This window comes from Zootermopsis nevadensis, unplaced genomic scaffold, assembly GCF_977971745.1.
Source record: "Zootermopsis nevadensis isolate Lab colony 2312 unplaced genomic scaffold, Znev_1.0 Znev_ptg000025l, whole genome shotgun sequence".
In the NCBI taxonomy this organism is placed as follows: Eukaryota; Metazoa; Arthropoda; class Insecta; order Blattodea; family Termopsidae; genus Zootermopsis; species Zootermopsis nevadensis.
In genome coordinates this window covers 11,268,674-11,287,449 of record NW_028259157.1, presented here as the reverse complement: position 1 = coordinate 11,287,449, position 18,776 = coordinate 11,268,674, and the positions used below count along the sequence as shown (strand labels likewise).

At 40.6% G+C, this 18,776-nt stretch overlaps 2 protein-coding genes across 5 annotated transcripts in view; one reads left to right on the top strand and one right to left on the bottom strand.

Annotated features, from left to right (window-relative positions):
* Nucleotides 1-18,095, top strand: part of LOC110833459 (uncharacterized) — a 41,020-nt gene extending 22,925 nt beyond the window's left edge. The window contains exons 3-13 of the mRNA XM_022071537.2: nucleotides 1,018-1,122; nucleotides 2,020-2,154; nucleotides 2,726-2,789; nucleotides 3,755-3,896; nucleotides 4,966-5,019; nucleotides 6,550-6,607; nucleotides 7,560-7,679; nucleotides 9,164-9,354; nucleotides 9,520-9,785; nucleotides 12,784-12,888; nucleotides 14,334-18,095. Of these exons, the coding sequence (XP_021927229.1) occupies nucleotides 1,018-1,122; nucleotides 2,020-2,154; nucleotides 2,726-2,789; nucleotides 3,755-3,896; nucleotides 4,966-5,019; nucleotides 6,550-6,607; nucleotides 7,560-7,679; nucleotides 9,164-9,354; nucleotides 9,520-9,785; nucleotides 12,784-12,888; nucleotides 14,334-14,493 (1,400 nt within the window). The 3' untranslated portion in view covers nucleotides 14,494-18,095. The remainder of the gene's footprint in view (nucleotides 1-1,017; nucleotides 1,123-2,019; nucleotides 2,155-2,725; nucleotides 2,790-3,754; nucleotides 3,897-4,965; nucleotides 5,020-6,549; nucleotides 6,608-7,559; nucleotides 7,680-9,163; nucleotides 9,355-9,519; nucleotides 9,786-12,783; nucleotides 12,889-14,333) is intronic.
* Nucleotides 1-18,776, bottom strand: part of LOC110833460 (mitochondrial tRNA-specific 2-thiouridylase 1) — a 76,365-nt gene that overhangs the window by 40,145 nt on the left and 17,444 nt on the right. The window lies entirely within an intron of this gene.

Here is an 18,776-nt window from a genome sequence, read left to right as displayed (position 1 = left end):
GAGACACGTTGGTGGTAGCAGGGTACCAAATATACGTATGGTAAAGTACGAGGTGCGATCGGAAAGTTTCTAGACTGCGCCTATAAAAACCCGTACACTTATCTCAGGTATTAAATTCATCCATCACCCTCGAAGTAGTTCCCCTGGGAGTGAACACAACGATCCCAGCGCCGCTGCCAAGCCTGGAAATCTTTCTTTGTCAGCCTGTCAAGCACCATCTGCGATTCTGCCTGAATCTCTTCTATCGTCTCAAATCTCCTTCCCTTTAGCTGAATTTTCATCTTTGGGAAGAGGAAGAAGTCACACGGAGCTTAGAAAGGAAGTTGGGGTCGGTTCTTGCAAGATCTTTGAGCTCCTGACAAACGAGAAGTCGATTCTGCTTCTGGTCCTCAGACAGGATGCGTCGCATGTGGAGTTCTTCCTTTAGAATCAGCTGACAGGTCCCATAGCCTATCCCAACAATGTCGCACAAGTCGTTGATGGTACGACGTCGATCTTCGTGAATGGCCTGCCGAATCTTCGTAACATTTTCGGGCGTTGTGCTCGAAGATGGTCGTCCAGAACGCTCGTCATCATCGACAGAGGTTCGGCCATTTTTAAAACGTGAATGCCACACAAAAGTTTGTGCACGACCCATTGCGGACTCCCCAAATGCTTGCTTTAGCATTTCATAGGTTTCCGTAGCCGTTTTGGCAAGTCTTTGGCAAAATTTGATGCACACGCCATTCCGAAATCGCAGGAGGGTCGGTGTAATGCACTACCAAAACGCCCGTAACTAAGAAACAAATGCTAATTCGATGATGCCGGCTGGCACACTGATTCACTATGAATGTAGGCCGCACCCCCTAAAGGCAGAAGCTCGTACTACATCCTTTTCGCCATCTATTGACACAGTCTCGAAACTTTCCGATCGCACCTCGTATTGCTTCTGTTGACATATTTTTATAGGTCAAAGTCTCTGGCAGTGTTTTCTGTTTCAAAAAAACCGACTACAACTTTCATAATATCTCTTTACAGGGTGCCCAGTGGAATCCGCCCAAAATTTCCTTATCGAAGGGTGGGAAAACATTGACAACGAGACGTCGTACCATAACATTACAGTTCGTCTGTCGCACACAGAAGGTAGGTTCAGTAGGACCAGTATAAAGTTTCGACTTGAAGCAGCTGCAGGGAAAGACGAATTGACGAGGCCTCGGAGAGGGCGCTCGTCATTAATTTCCACGACTTTCCATGACGTTTCTTCTGACCAAAAACTCGTAAGTACAATGGAAAATAACATGAAAACGAAGTTGCGACTAATTATTGTAACTCTAGTGAATATAAAACAAGAATCAAGCACGAACATTTACAGAACTGTCAATATTGGTCTTCTGGGTTGTAACGGCGTGTGAACTTATAGTAGATACCAAAAATCGTATAAATACAGCACGCCCAGTATGTCCGGGGTCATAGGATAACTCATATTTTGAAAAAAAATAAAAATTTGTTGCAAATCATGTGTTTTAAATTTCAAGTGTACAGTGTTGGAAGTTTTAACCTAGGAAGAATCGTTATGGCGCTAAACTCTTTGCATCATCACCAGTAATAGGTTTACAGTTTTCCTGGTTTCGTGTTTCCTTCAACAACCCCTCCTCCCACTCTCGCTGTCATATCATCGTGGAAACATTACCACAAGAATTTTACTACTGATGACGTAAACAGTGCAGCGCCATAGCGGCTAGTTCTACAAACAAAATTCCAACATTTAGGTTGAGTTTAAAATTGAACACCGTGTATATTCCACAAGATAAATATAAAAGTTAACTTGGGGGTTTTCAAGTAAACTGCCCTAAACAACTCACATTCACGCTTCACCAGGTTCTCTCATGTGAAATGTTATTCAACTCAAAGAATTCTGCAAGGAGCAGGCAATACGAGGTCGTTTGTAAGCCAGACGGGCAGAGTGAGCCCATAAAGCCTTATTGGCATTACCCATACACGTATAAAAACCCTTATAGCTGAAATTTTATTCTCTTTTAGGATATTTCAGAGAAAAAGAAATTGACGAGTGTTGGAAATTCAAAGTCAGCAATAGGCCGTATCCAGAAGAATCCATAAGCATGGACGTGGACTTCCTTAATGGCACATTAAAAAGTAACATACTACTCTTCACAGGTAAATCATAAATACATTATCAGTGGACTGCTTCAATTTTCGCTTTCTTGGTTCGTCATTTCAAATGTTGTATGTAAAATTGTCTACACAAATGAAAATGCATGGTAAAGAATGACGATAAATGTCTTCAAGCTTGTAAATGGACGCCGACGTTTAGGAAGAACAAATCCATTTACTGATTTGCTTTTGTAAATTTCTCTACAGTACAAATCTATTAATATGATAACCAAATTCCGTCACCGTTGACTGGATGAGTGGGCCATTCGTGCGATTTGTAAAAAATTTAGACTAAGTTCTGACTGTGGCGGCTGTTGTAGCAAGATATGAAAACGTGGCTGTGACGACTCCTATGGTGGGGTCTGGCGGAATCTGCTTTCAGCCACAGTAAATATATTTAAAACATGTAATTTACTTTACAAAGAAATGTTATAGATGTTGTACTTTCAGTTCTTATTCCCGTCAAATTTTACGTTAGTCGTACTAAAAAGCGAGGAACAAGCTTTTGATCAAGATAAAATAAGTGTATTCGTTTGAATTGATAGAATTAAAGTAGTCACACGTTCTCTTCCAGGTGAGAGGGAGTGCGATTATCTGTACAACAGCAATTACACTATTCAACAGTACGTTCGTGATCGGTAAGTTCCAACACTGCACACGGTAACACTGTCAGGCAAACCCTTGGTCTGATATTTTAGTGACCTTGACCTATCCGAGACCTCAACTTAAATGGCCATGATCATTCAGATACCTACAGTTCAGTAGGAAAAAACGTGAGAAAAATGACCTTGAAAAATTAAAGGCCTCTGTCAGGAATACCCTTGGTCTGGTATTTTAGTGACCTTGACATTAACTTGACCTATCCGAGACCTCAACTTAACATGGCCATGATCATTCAGATACCTACAGTTCAGTAGGAAAAAACATGAGAAAAATGACCTTGAAAAATTAAAGGCCTCTGTCAGGAATACCCTTGGTCTGGTATTTTAGTGACCTTGACATTAACTTGACCTATCCGAGACCTCAACTTAACATGGCCATGATCATTCAGATACCTACAGTTCAGTAGGAAAAAACATGAGAAAAATGACCTTGAAAAATTAAAGGCCTCTGTCAGGAATACCCTTGGTCTGGTATTTTAGTGACCTTGACATTAACTTGACCTATCCGAGACCTCAACTTAACATGGCCATGATCATTCAGATACCTACAGTTCAGTAGGAAAAAACGTGAGAAAAATGACCTTGAAAAATTAAAGGCCTCTGTCAGGAAAACCCTTGGTCTGGTATTTTAGTGACCTTGACATTACCTTAACCTATCTCTACCCTCAACTTGATAAGATTATAGTCATCCAGATTCCCTCAGTTCTGCAGAAATAAGCGTGAGAAAAAACATATGATCTAAATATGAGTTTTGAATTGAAGTGGCTCGTGATAGATTCTTCTACGACTGTGATTAACTTTAGTGTTCCATAACAGAAAATTTATAACCAAGTTATACATAGCGATAAGCGTTTTGTAGTCAGTTACATGGATTTATAGCATGCTCATGAACTTCAAATATACTACATCGAATTTCATTTCATGCAAACATTTTCTTTCAGTGAAAGAATAGCGTTTACACTCCAGAATACTTCCGGAATTCGAAAAGTGGACTTAACTCTCATGGGTGGGGAGTGCGAAGTGAATTGTAACGGAAGCATCAACAACTGCAATGTTTCCACAGAAGATCGGTCGATGGAAAACGTAAGCCTCTTTCAAGTAACCACAATGTTAGCAATGTGTTCAGAATTTCATAGCATACAATTGCTTTAAAATAGGTCAGCATTCATGAATTTACTCTTACATATTGCAAAAAACTTTCACTTAGTCGTCTACTGCAGTGGTATTCAACCTGGGGTACGCGTACACCCGGGGGTACGCGAAGACATCTTAGGGGGTACGTGAAATTTAAAAAAAAAATATTTTATGATAAACACTGAATAATCAGTAATGCAATTTATTTAATTTATTTTAGATGTAGATTATATACTATATATAACTTGAATTATACACCAACAACTTTGGGGGTACAAAGTTGAAGAGAAATTATATCTGGGGGTACGCGAAGACATCTTAGGGGGTACGTGAAATTTAAAAAAAAATTATTTTATGATAAACACTGAATAATCAGTAATGTAATTTATTTAATTTATTTTAGATGTAGATTATATACTATGTATAACTTGAATTATACACCAACAACTTTGGGGGTACAAAGTTGAAGAGAAATTATATCTGGGGGTACGCGAAGACATCTTATGGGGTACGTGAAATTTTTTTTAAAAAAAACTATTTTATGATAAGCACTGATTAATCAGGGCCAGATTAATACATTATTTTGGATGTAATTTATTTAATTTATTTTAGATGTAGATTATATACTACGTATAACTTTATTTATACACCAACAATTTTGGGGAAAACTGTAAATTCTAACAGTGTTATTGATTAGATTTCAGGTTCCCACTGCAGCAACTATGAATAAGATGCTTGTCTTCTGGGTTACAGTGTCGTGTAGTTCGATACAAGTTTACCGACGTTCCATCATGAAAGAGATCAGCACTCTGATTATGTACGCAACAAGCAACTCTGAAACGTCGGTAAACTTCTATCATACTACACGACGCTACAACCCAGAAGACAGCCATCTTGTAAAGACACGTTCAGAATGCCCATAGCAGCGTTTATCACAGCAATATATGTTGCTGACGAAATCAGCCTGGTTGCCAAATATGAGGCACTGATTCTTTTCTTCTTCTCCATTTTTTTCCAGTTCTCAGAGCCGCAGTTCTTCACCAATCTGACAGCTCGCTACTACTGTATTCGCGTAAGTACAGTCTACAGACCAGGAGAAAATCCCTGCTAGGAATTCGATATACGCGCATGCGCAAGATTTCGCGGTGAATGACGACCCATCCTAAAAACATTCGTTCCACAACCACTGAACGAACAACAGACGACAGGCTTTCATGTGTTCTAATGGGTACAGCTTTAAGATTACCTCACAGAGGCACAGCGATTTAATCTAGAATATTATCGCAACACCCACAGAACACATTAGAGGTGCGCTCACTACACGCTACTCTTAACTGCTTGATGTTTTCAGTCTGTGTAGTAGCGTAAAACTGTGACGTATCACACTTCCCACCAATAGCAGCCCTCTAGTCCAGCTGATAAGTAACATTCCCCCAGCAGGGTTTTTACTCGTGATCTGTGGACAGTACATGCATACACTCTTGAACCTGCATTGCACAGATGTACCAAATAAGTCGGGAATTCATCTACTATCATACGACCGACACGGGCTGCGTAGTGATTAATTTATTTCCCGGTTTTCGGCTGGCTACTGTTTCCGCTTCGGCGTGCAATCGTGGTGCGTTCCACGTTAAATGGGACAAATAAAATTTCATTTGGCCTCACATGCTTTTTGGGGGTTGGAAGGGATACAGATCTGTGTACTGTCATAAGTAAAATTGAACATCTCTTAGTTTTAACGGTCGTTATTTTATGAGAAAACATAAAGACGATTGGATGCTTGCCCGAGTTTATAGATCACTACAGAAGTGGCATAGTGGTCACTGTACTTCGCTTACCGAAGATTATTTTATGGTCAAGGAGGTCTAAAGTTGATGCATGATGAGAAGCTTAAGATATTATTAGCATGATCAAATGAAAAATGATCTAACGGAAAAGGGTTAGACGGTGTAGATTGGATTAAAGTGGCTCATGATGAAGACCGGCAATAAAACTTCGGATCACATAAAATTCGAGGAATTTGACTTGTTCAGTGCACTATAAGCTTCTCAAATACTCTAAACCAGTGGTATTCAACCTGGGGTACGCGAAGAAATCTTAGGGGGTACGTGAAATTTAAAAAAATATATATTATTTTATGATAAACACTGAATAATCAGTAATGTAATTTATTTAATTTATTTTAGATGTAGATTATATACTATGTATAACTTGAATTATACACCAACAACTTTGGGGGTACAAAGTTGAAGAGAAATTATATCTGGGGGTACGCGAAGACATCTTAGGGGGTACGTGAAATTTAAAAAAAATATATATTATTTTATGATAAACACTGAATAATCAGTAATGTAATTTATTTAATTTATTTTAGATGTAGATTATACACTATGTATAACTTGAATTATATACCAATAAATTTGGGGGTACAAAGTTGAAGAGAAATTATATCTGGGGGTACGAGAACAAAAAATGGTTGAATACCACTGCTCTAAACCATGGAGAGAGAGTAAATTTTGAACATTAATGTAAAATATAAATTACGCTATGCATAATACTTTGTTAAAGAAAACATATCAGTTAATCTTTCTTTAATTATCAGGTTCAACATGGAAAAAACTGTGTCATCCACACAACTACAATTAAAAAGGAAGACCCACGTACGTATAATACAACTAATCTTAACATTTAGTAACATTAATGTTACTGTTCTGTTATTTATATTGTAAGCATATTTCCAGAGCAGCATCGCAGTTAGTGGCTTTCTGCAGTGTTTCAGAACACACACGATTATTCTGTGAGATCTTTTTCAAAGACACGTGAAAGGATTTCCACGTCGAAGCAGTAAATCACAATTTGCTTCTGATCAATATGAATATTTCTGATGTACGAGGCGCGTCCCAAAAGTAAATTTCCCACTCGTCCCACAGCTAGCAAACCTTATATTGCGCGAAGCGACTGTGCGTACGTGATAGAGCAATGACGTAGCATGGCGCTTGCACTAACGGCACTTCCCGCGTTCTCACAGTAGCATCGTTGCAGCTGTTGAAGATGGAGGTTCTTATTCCAGCTCCCGCCGACTGTGAAGTGCGGTCAGTGATAACGCTAGGCCGCACACGGCTCGACGGACAGCAAGTCTCCTGCAGGAGTTCAGCTGGGAGGTGTTTAATCATTCACCCTACAGCCCGGACCTCGCTCCCAGTGATTTCCATCTTTTCCTACACCTCAAGAAATTCCTGTCCGGTCAGCGTCAACGTTTTGAGAATGACAGAGGCGCGGAGATGGTTGTCACACAGTGGTTCCAATCCCAGGCGGCAGACTTCTACGACACAGGTATTCAAAAGTTGGTCCCACGGTATGACAAATGTCTCAATTCCGGTGGCGAATATGTTGAAAAATAGCTGGACACTTGCTGTATCTGTTGCAATAAATATTTCCATGAAATTGTGTTTTGTTTCTGTAAACGGCCCCAGGGAAACTTACTTTGTGGACGAGCCTCGTATAAAGTGGAACTTTCGCGGCGATTGAGGAAGAGATTGTTTATTCACCGTTCAGCCACCTGACGCAGGGTTGTAATCCGAGAATCTTTCACCATGAATATTTCTGTTTCAGCACAACTACCGACACCCAACCCCCAAGAGCAGTCAATCCACTCAGTTCTTCTTTGTTCCATTTTTCCGGTGGCAGCGATCATTTTGATGGTTATATTTTTGAAGAAGAGGTGTAGTTATGGTAAGAATATAAAGAGTGATCCATAAATCAAGCAATCCATTTCTAACATGTTCCATTTGGGGGGGGGGGGGGGAAGCCTACAATTAAATAAAAAACCAATGTTTTACTCATGTCTGAAGCAACAGAGTGAAGAATTCCTTATTGACGGATATGGTTCACTAGATGAGGTGTTATCGATCTGTTTGTCACAGCAGATTCGGAAGACGAATCCCGTAATTTATTCTGAGAAGTTCAAGACGCCAGATAGGGTTCCATTCACCGGACGTTCATACAAAATTTTATGAAATGCAATCGGCTGTTTTAAAGCTTATTATTCGAGAGTAACATACACATATACAGGCTGATGACATGATAATAACTAACTAACTAGATGGCTTACGGAACCCGAAGGTTCATCACCGAATTAACCAAAGCCCTCCACTGGACCCTGTCCTGGGCCAACAAAATCCAGTCTCCTTCAACTCCTATCTCCCATAGATCCCGCCTCACATTATCCTCCCATCTACGTCTAGGTCTCCCCAGAGGTCTCTTCCCCTCAGGCTTCCCAAATAGTGGACCCAACCAACTAGATGGCTTAGGGAACCCGAAGGTTCATCACCGAATTAACCAAAGCCCTCCACTGGACCCTGTCCTGGGCCAACAAAATCCAGTCTCCTTCAACTCCTATCTCCCATAGATCCCGCCTCACATTATCCTCCCATCTACGTCTAGGTCTCCCCAGAGGTCTCTTCCCCTCAGGCTTCCCAAATAGTGGACCCAACCAACTAGATGGCTTAGGGAACCCGAAGGTTCATCACCGAATTAACCAAAGCCCTCCACCGGACCCTGTCCTGGGCCAACAATATCCAGTCTCCTTCAACTCCTATCTCCCATAGATCCCGCCTGACATTATCCTCCCATCTACGTCTAGGTCTCCCCAGCGGTCTCTTCCCTTCAGGTTTCCCAACCAGTACCCGGTGCACACCTCTTGTCCCATCCATGCGCGCTACATGCCCAGCCCATCTCATTCTTCTCGATTTAATAACCCTGACAATATTGGGGGAGGAGTATAGATTTTTAAGCTCGTCATTGTGCAGTTTTCTCCACGCCCCATCATCTTCCCTCTTAGGCCCAAATATCCTCCTCAACCACCTGCAATCTGTGTTCCTCCCTCTGAGTGAGAGACCATGTTTCGCACCCATACAGAACAACAGGCAAGATTATTGTTTTATATACTTTAATTTTCAGGTTCTTAGAAATCAGACGGGAAGACAAAATATTTTGAACTGAGAAGTAGCAAGCATTTCCAGAATTTATTCTCCTCCTAACTTCCTCGTGAGATGACATGATAATACCATTTTAAATAGGGAACGCATAATAAATACATAAAGTAAGTTTGGGATGCCTAATGCAGCTTTAGCGCTAAAGTCGTTCAGTTCAGGAATCTTACATTGCGAATGTCAAATTTACGTACAATCGATACATTTTATTACCATTTGATGCAGGTACCACAAAACGACAGCTGGTAGAAACAGAAGAGACGGACCCGCCTACCCAATGGAAATACATTTATCAGCAGTGGTTGAGTAGCCCTTCCTCTCACACTGTGCTCCTCCTGTACTCCAGAGACTCTGCTCAGTTCTGCAAAGTCGTTGAGGCTCTCCGCCATCTCCTACGGTCTTTCGGAAACATAAAGGTAAATAAAGAATAAATGAAAAACGTTTCGGTTCCGTGCCAAAATTACTAAACTGTTAAGTTTCTGTTTGATCTCGTACTCGTATAAAACACGGTAATCTTATCACTTCTGCACGGAGGGCAAAGCCGAGATATGTAACCTGCCAGCATCTTCCTGCCACTCAAGGTACTGGACCCGATGGAGCAGAGCCAGGTAGAGGAAGTGTCTCAGAACATCTCGGGCTGGGTGACACAGCATCTCTACAATCCAGAGGTCAAAGTCGTGATTGTACTGTCAGAAGGGGCCGTGGTAATGCAGAACGCCCTCATTAATAAGCAGATCATTCAGTTGAGGGATCCTCACTTCTTGGACCCCGTCTTCACACACGCACTGCGTCAAATGCACGAAAACACGCAACTGGGAAGCGACTACAGAAGGATATTTCCTGTCAGGTAAATTCATTCTTCATTTTGCCTATTCATCCATCTATTCCTTACGTATTCATTCTTTAATTCTCTCACTCAACCACAATCCAATCGTTCGTTCATTACTTAATTAATTCATTTGCATTTGCTCCATATTCGCTTGCTTAGTCACTCGTTTTCTGAGCATCGCTTTATGCATTTACTATCTTAGTAATTACAATCGGTTCAGTCTTCACCCATTACCTTCATTCTCGGATTTCCTTTCTCTATTTATTTTCCTTCCTATGGTTTTATATGAATCTTCGTCTTCTTCTGTAGCTCAGGAGACTGCATAACGAGGTTCTCCATTTAAAACCTAACCTAACATCGACATCTTCATTTTCTTCTTTAAATTTCTTTTAAGAGCATCTATGGTGAAATTAGAGTCAATTCGGTTGTATTTATCCGTGAGTCCATCAATCTTAACGAATTCATCGGCCACGTTATTCATAAATATATATATATATATATATATATATATATATATATATATATATATGTGTATATATATATATATGCCTTACACTTGATACTAAAAATATTTGTATCAAATTTCAAACACACGTTATAATACTAATACATCGTATTAAGAAGGACACGCGTCTAGTATGTATATAATATTACAATTTTCTGAAACTATATTTTAGACTGAAGTTATAATAAGAATTAATGAGATTTCTGTGTAAGATTTGAGGTTTTCACAGCGGTGAGTATGAATATTTCTGTCTTCTGGGTTGTTTCGCTGTGTAGTCTGGTTGATGTTAACCAACGTTTCAGAGGTCATACTGCCTCCATCAACAGGGCGGAGGCAGCAAAGACCTCTGAAACGTTGGTTAACATCGACCAGACTACACAGCGCAACAACCCAGAAGACACAAATCTTCATACTCTGATGACGGAGGCAGTATGACCTCTGAAACGTTGGTTAACATCGACCAGACTACACAGCGCAACAACCCAGAAGACACAAATCTTCATACTCTGATGACGGAGGCAGTATGACCTCTGAAACGTTGGTTAACATCGACCAGACTACACAGCGCAACAAACCAGAAGACAAGAATCTTCATACTCTGATGATGGAGGCAGTATGACCTCTGAAACGTTGGTAACCATCGACCAGACTACACAGCGCAACAACCCAGAAGACGGAAATCTTCATACTCTGATGACGGAGGCAGTATGACCTCTGAAACGTTGGTAAACATCGACCAGACTACACAGCGCAACAACCCAGAAGACGGAAATCTTCATACTCTGATGATGGAGGCAGTATGACCTCTGAAAAGTTGGTAACCATCGACCAGACTACACAGCGCAACAACCCAGAAGACAGGAATCTTCATACTCTGATGACGGAGGCAGTATGACCTCTGAAACGTTGGTAAACATCGACCAGACTACACAGCGCAACAACCCAGAAGACAGGAATCTTCATACTCTGATGACGGAGGCAGTATGACCTCTGAAACGTTGGTAAACATCGACCAGACTACACAGCGCAACAACCCAGAAGACAGGAATCTTCATACTCTGATGACGGAGGCAGTATGACCTCTGAAACGTTGGTAAACATCGACCAGACTACACAGCGCAACAACCCAGAAGACAGGAAACTTCATACTCTGATGACGGAGGCAGTATGACCTCTGAAACGTTGGTAAACATCGACCAGACTGCACAGCGCAACAACCTAGAAGACAGAAATCTTCATACTCTGATGACGGAGGCAGTATGACCTCTGAAACGTTGGTAAACATCGACCAGACTACACAGCGCAACAACCCAGAAGACAGGAATCTTCATACTCTGATGACGGAGGCAGTATGACCTCTGAAACGTTGGTAAACATCGACCAGACTACACAGCGCAACAACCCAGAAGACAGGAATCTTCATACTCTGATGACGGAGGCAGTATGACCTCTGAAACGTTGGTAAACATCGACCAGACTACACAGCGCAACAACCCAGAAGACAGGAATCTTCATACTCTGATGACGGAGGCAGTATGACCTCTGAAACGTTGGTAAACATCGACCAGACTACACAGCGCAACAACCCAGAAGACAGGAATCTTCATACTCTGATGACGGAGGCAGTATGACCTCTGAAACGTTGGTAAACATCGACCAGACTACACAGCGCAACAACCCAGAAGACAGGAATCTTCATACTCTGATGACGGAGGCAGTATGACCTCTGAAACGTTGGTAAACATCGACCAGACTACACAGCGCAACAACCCAGAAGACAGGAATCTTCATACTCTGATGACGGAGGCAGTATGACCTCTGAAACGTTGGTAAACATCGACCAGACTACACAGCGCAACAACCCAGAAGACAGGAATCTTCATACTCTGATGACGGAGGCAGTATGACCTCTGAAACGTTGGTAAACATCGACCAGACTACACAGCGCAACAACCCAGAAGACAGGAATCTTCATACTCTGATGACGGAGGCAGTATGACCTCTGAAACGTTGGTAAACATCGACCAGACTACACAGCGCAACAACCCAGAAGACAGGAATCTTCATACTCTGATGACGGAGGCAGTATGACCTCTGAAACGTTGGTAAACATCGACCAGACTACACAGCGCAACAACCCAGAAGACAGGAATCTTCATACTCTGATGACGGAGGCAGTATGACCTCTGAAACGTTGGTAAACATCGACCAGACTACACAGCGCAACAACCCAGAAGACAGGAATCTTCATACTCTGATGACGGAGGCAGTATGACCTCTGAAACGTTGGTAAACATTGACCAGACTACACAGCGCAACAACCTAGAAGACGGAAATCTTCAATTGTTATTTCCTTAAACAACGTTAACTAAATGCTCTTTGTAATGCTTAAGCGTGTTTTCTTAGAGGTACGAACTGAATTCAGTAAACGGACCACAGAGCAACGTATTATATTACATATATTATTATATTTTACATCATATATTATATTGTTATATTATAATTGCGCAGATTTGAAGACTTTACGCAGAGTGAAGTGTCGCTACCGCTGATCGTCTCGCTCAAGTGCTACGTCCTCCTGAAGCACCTGGGCAGGCTCATCGTGGAGCTAAGAAAGTAAGTTTGCATCAGCCTCAATGTCAGGCAATCCAAATAAGGAATAAGCAATTATTAACTACAGGTGGTAAGTGTCTGTACACTTGAACAACACAATAACACAAATCAAATATCACGACTAACCCTTTGAGCCTGCAGTTCGTCTAAATAATATTTAAGAATTATTTTCTTACTTCAAAAATCACGTGACTACATTACAAAAATCCGATGGTCAATGCTGTTTAAAGAAATAACAGCTACGAGGTGCGATCGGAAAGTTTCAAGACTGCGCCTATAAAAACCCGTACACTTATCTCAGGTATTAAATTCATCCATCACCCTCGAAGTAGTTCCCCTGGGAGTGAACACAACGATCCCAGCGCCGCTGCCAAGCCTGGAAGCATCCCTGGAAATCTTTCTTTGTCAGCCTGTCAAGCACCATCTGCGATTCTGCCTGAATCTCTTCTATCGTCTCAAATCTCCTTCCCTTTAGCTGAATTTTCATCTTTGGGAAGAGGAAGAAGTCACACCGAGCTTAGAAAGAAAGTTGGGGTCGGTTCTTGCAAGATCTTTGAGCTCCTGACAAACGAGAAGTCGATTCTGCTTCTGGTCCTCAGACAGGATGCGTCGCATGTGGAGTTCTTCCTTTAGAATCAGCTGACAGGTCCCATAGCCTATCCCAACAATGTCGCACAAGTCGTTGATGGTACGACGTCGATCTTCGTGAATGGCCTGCCGAATCTTCGTAACATTTTCGGGCGTTGTGCTCGAAGATGGTCGTCCAGAACGCTCGTCATCATCGACAGAGGTTCGGCCATTTTTAAAACGTGAATACCACACAAAAGTTTGTGCACGACCCATTGCGGACTCCCCAAATGCTTGCTTTAGCATTTCATAGGTTTCCGTAGCCGTTTTGGCGAGTCTTTGGCAAGAGATTCAGGCAGAATCGCAGATGGTGCTTGACAGGCTGACAAAGAAAGATTTCCAGGGATGCTTCCAGGCTTGGCAGCGGCGCTGGGATCGTTGTGTTCACTCCCAGGGGAACTACTTCGAGGGTGATGGATGAATTTAATACCTGAGATAAGTGTACGGGTTTTTATAGGCGCAGTCTTGAAACTTTCCGATCGCACCTCGTAAAGGCTTTTATCGAACTGTGTGACACCCATATGTTTAAGATGTATAAACAAATACACTTTGTGCTAATATCAGTTTGTGGTTAAGATAAATAGCATTTTAAATAACAGTCATGTTCCTAGGATACGTGGATTAAACTACGAACATTATAAGGCACACCTTATGTTTACGTTTGTAAGGATCCTTATAGAGCATTTTTTTTCTATAAATTACAATTAAAATTAACAAGATAAAAGTTAATTAGTATGATGCAAATCTTGATGCTGAAACGTCGAAAACGCCTAATAAAGCATGAATAAAATAAAGTAATTCTAAACCCCTGTTGATTTCAGTTTCGACACACAGTCGCAACCGGATCTTGAAGACATCCGAAGCAGTTGCCCACAAGAAATAAGCCAGTTGGAATCCGCCATTACGAACATGAAATCATACTGTGCCAATAATCCATACTACGTTGAGAATAATTTCTCATTAGTTGTGCCATATACTTAAATGAAACATCAGCTGTCTTATCCCGGCTCTCTGAGTTCACAAATGCGGAACGATTTCTCAAGACTGTCATAACTTTCGTCGTGTTTAAAAACAACAGCGACACAAAGTTTGGAGCAGTGGTATTCAACCTGGGGTACGCGAAGACATCTTAAGCCTTGTATCGACTGCGCGCGGCTGCCTCGCGCACCTGTTCGTGCGCGGCAAACTCGTTCGTTCGCTCATTGTGCTCGTGGTTACCAGCATCGAGCGCGGCAGCCGTGTTCGGCTGTGATCGACGCTGTTCGTCAGTTCTCGCAAGATCACCATGAATACAACACAGTGAAATCCCTTTGCCGCGGGACAAAGAACCGCTCAGATTTGGCTCGACGCGCGCCAAGTTCGAGCGCGGAATTGTTCGTTCTGCCACGCGTGGCAACATGGTATCGACTTTGCGAGGCAAAGCAACGAACATTGCCTCGCGAGGCAGCCGTGCGCAGTCGATACAAGGCTTTAGGGGGTACGTGAAATTTTAAAAAAAAAGTATTATTTTATGATAAACACTGAATAATCCGGGCCAGATTTAGGGTTAGCCACAGGAGAACCGGACATAAGTACATTCGATTTGGGAGATTATATACTATGTATAATTTGAATTATACACCAACAACTTTGGGGGTACAAAGTTGAAGAGAAATTATATCTGGGGGTACACGAACAAAACAGGTTGAATACCACTGGTATAGACCAGTGGTATTCAACCTGGGGCACGCAAAGACATCTTAGGGGGTACGTGAAATTTAAAAATATATATATTATTTTATGATAAACACTGAATAATCAGTAATGTAATTTATTTAATTTATTTTAGATGTAGATTATATACTATATATAACTTGAATTATACAACAACAACTTTGGGGGTACAAAGTTGAAGAGAAATTATATCTGAGGGTACACGAAGACATCTTAGGGGGTACGTGAAATTTAAAAAAAAATATTATTTTATGATAAAAACTGAATAATCAGTAATGTAATTTATTTTATTTATTTTAGATGTAGATTATATACTATGTATAACTTGAATTATACACCAACAACTTTGGGGGTACAAAGTTGAAGAGAAATTATATCTGGGGGTACACGAAGACATCTTAGGGGGTACGTGAAATTTAAAAATATATATATTATTTTATGATAAAAACTGAATAATCAGTAATCTAATTTAATTAATTTATTTTAGATGTAGATTATATACTATGTATAATTTAAATTATACACCAACAACTTTGGGGGTACAAAGTTGAAGAGAAATTATATCTGGGGGTACGCGAAGACATCTTAGGGGGTACGTGAAATTTAAAAATATATATATTATTTTATGATAAAAACTGAATAATCAGTAATCTAATTTAATTAATTTATTTTAGATGTAGATTATATACTATGTATAATTTAAATTATACACCAACAACTTTGGGGGTACAAAGTTGAAGAGAAATTATATCTGGGGGTACGCGAACAAAAAAAGGTTGAATACCACTGGCTTAGTGTACCATGACAAAAATAAAATTGTTGTCCTTGCTTCCTTGGGAGTAAAATATGATCACACGTCGAAATTTGAAGAAGGCGGTCAGAATCACGCTCGTCGTTTAGACACAGGAGTCAATGCTGATGACTCTACCGCAGTTTAAATCAAAATAGAATTTAGTGTCCAGCATAATTTATTTTTATTTATTTATTTGCATACCCATTAGTGGAACAATGAATTCGAAAGGATGTGACAGAAAACGGTCATGGCCTACTTTAGGTAGCCAGTCTACAGGCAGGTCTGAATTCAAAGCACGCAGGAATGCTAATTACTCGGCCACGATGTTTTGTATATGTTATTAAGATATGATTGGTACACAAACAGTGATTTGAAAGAGGCCTTCAAAGTCATCACGCGGCCTTGACGGATTGAACATTGGGATCGTGTGTTCGAATCCAACTCGAGACATTGATGTATGTCTGTTCTCTACTGTGTGTTGTCCTATGGGTGTGATGATGACGACGACCTAGGTTGTGGCGTCTCGTGTGGAGTCGTAGGTGATCTGCCTCTGAGTCTACACGGCGTCACAACCCCAGAACCCAGAAAAACAACTGTTATAAAAATACATCTCCTGATGAGCTCCTGGCTAGCTAATTTATCACTGACGGTTCCTGAACGGCATGTATAACGCTGTTATGTAAAGAGTTCGTGATGAACGTTGATGTATTTCTTGCATTCACTACAAGTTTTATAATTATGATCTCAATTTCAAGGTCCTCAAAGCGGTGAGTGGGTCGTGACGCCATGTGTCTTATAGACGGTGACAAACATTCCGGAGGAACATGTCACTTCCTAGAGGACACGGCGTCACAAATCAGGAGACTTTAATATTATTGATCCTTTAATTTTGTTGGTATTTATATCCGTACCTTGTTCCACACCCCCTTAATTGAGAAATGAAGTTATTTTTAAATAATAAATGACTAACTTTTACATGCACTTGGCACATCGGAAACGTCGGCCAGTATCTAATACACTAAGCCAGTGGTATTCAACCTTTTTTTGTTCGCGTACCCCCAGATATAATTTCTCTTCAACTTTGTACCCCCAAAGTTGTTGGTGTTTAATTCAAGTTATACGTAGTATATAATCTACATCTAAAATAAATTAAATAAATTACATTACTGATTATTCAGTGTTTATCATAAAATACTATATATTTTTTTAAATTTCACGTACCCCCTAAGATGTCTTCGCGTACCCCCAGATATAATTTCTCTTCAACTTTGTACCCCCAAAGTTGTTGGTGTATAATTCAAGTTATACATAGTATATAATCTACATCTAAAATAAATTAAATAAATTACATTACTGATTATTCAGTGTTTATCATAAAATAATATATATTTTTTTAAATTTCACGTACCCCGTAAGATGTCTTCGCGTACCCCCGGGGGTACGCGTACTCCAGGTTGAATACCACTGAAATATACGGGCGGTATCGCACTAGGATGCCAACGAGAGGCCATGGCGCAGCTGCCAGCATCTCGGCCAAACTTAATGCATTAATTTAGTAGTCATATAACGCACCTGGCATCCGTCTGGCAGCGGTTCCAACTTGGTATCGCTGCCAACCAAGATGCCAAGTTCAAATGCTACTGGCATCGCTGCCAAGGCCAAATCAACATCACATGACAGTCTGGCCAGTCCATTGACGTCCGTGCGTGAATGTGCTTGTGTGTATTTCTGTTTCTTCCAAACATGGATAATTTCGACACCGAAAGATTGATAATTGAAACTCAGTCCCGATTCATCTGCTATTGAATACGCAAACCGGGACTTGAAAAAAAGAAACTGGGTAGAACTTGTGGAAATATTTGGAGGAGGAGATTTATTTACAGTAGAAAAGAAAGAATTAGCTAAGAAGTGTTTCTATGGCTTTATTTGTGGGGCCGCTTTCCAATATGGCAACTTGATTTTTAAGTTTTTTTGTTTAGCAATCCATATATCTATCTATATATCACAAATAATGTGAATTAAGAAGAAACCTGCTTTTATAATGTTTTATTAAATAAAGGTTGTTCATGTAATATTACATGTGATTTGCAAGAACTGAAATATTTCAAATTCAATAATGGTGTGGACGTGCAAAGTGTGTGTATGGAGAATTTTTCTTACTTATTTCTTTGTTACAGAATTGAAATTCACTCCAGGTATGTAGTTTTGATAAAGATAAATCTCATTTTCTCAAAAGTGATAAAAGTGGACATTTCTCCTTGCTAATAGCCCTTCATTTCGTGATCTCATAATGTTGATCCATCTGTTCGCTCGACTGGCGTCGAAAGCTGGCAGCTTGTCTGGCGTTTTTTTCTGGCAGCTGGACGCCATGGCATCGCTGTTGGTGTCGCTGCCATGGCATCCTAGTGCGATACCGCCCAAAGACTCCGGACCGGAAGACACACTTGCACGATTTTGACGTAAGCTACGAAAACAGCGTCTCTTTAACTCATTCGGCTGCATTGTCGGAGGGTCAACCGAACAAAAAAGTAATTTCACTTTATACATTCTTTATAACTGGTAGCAAAGGAGCCATTCACAACTTCAACTCCAAAATTTATAAACAATCACCCTAACATCAACACTGTAACCATTATTAGTTATTATTTAATGTTCTGTCTGACGACAGGTCCATATGAACAGGATCCTTCCATCCTTTTCTCGGACTGGGACCTGTTCATACACGTTCTTGGTAGATGATCCAGAAGTGGTTTGCCAT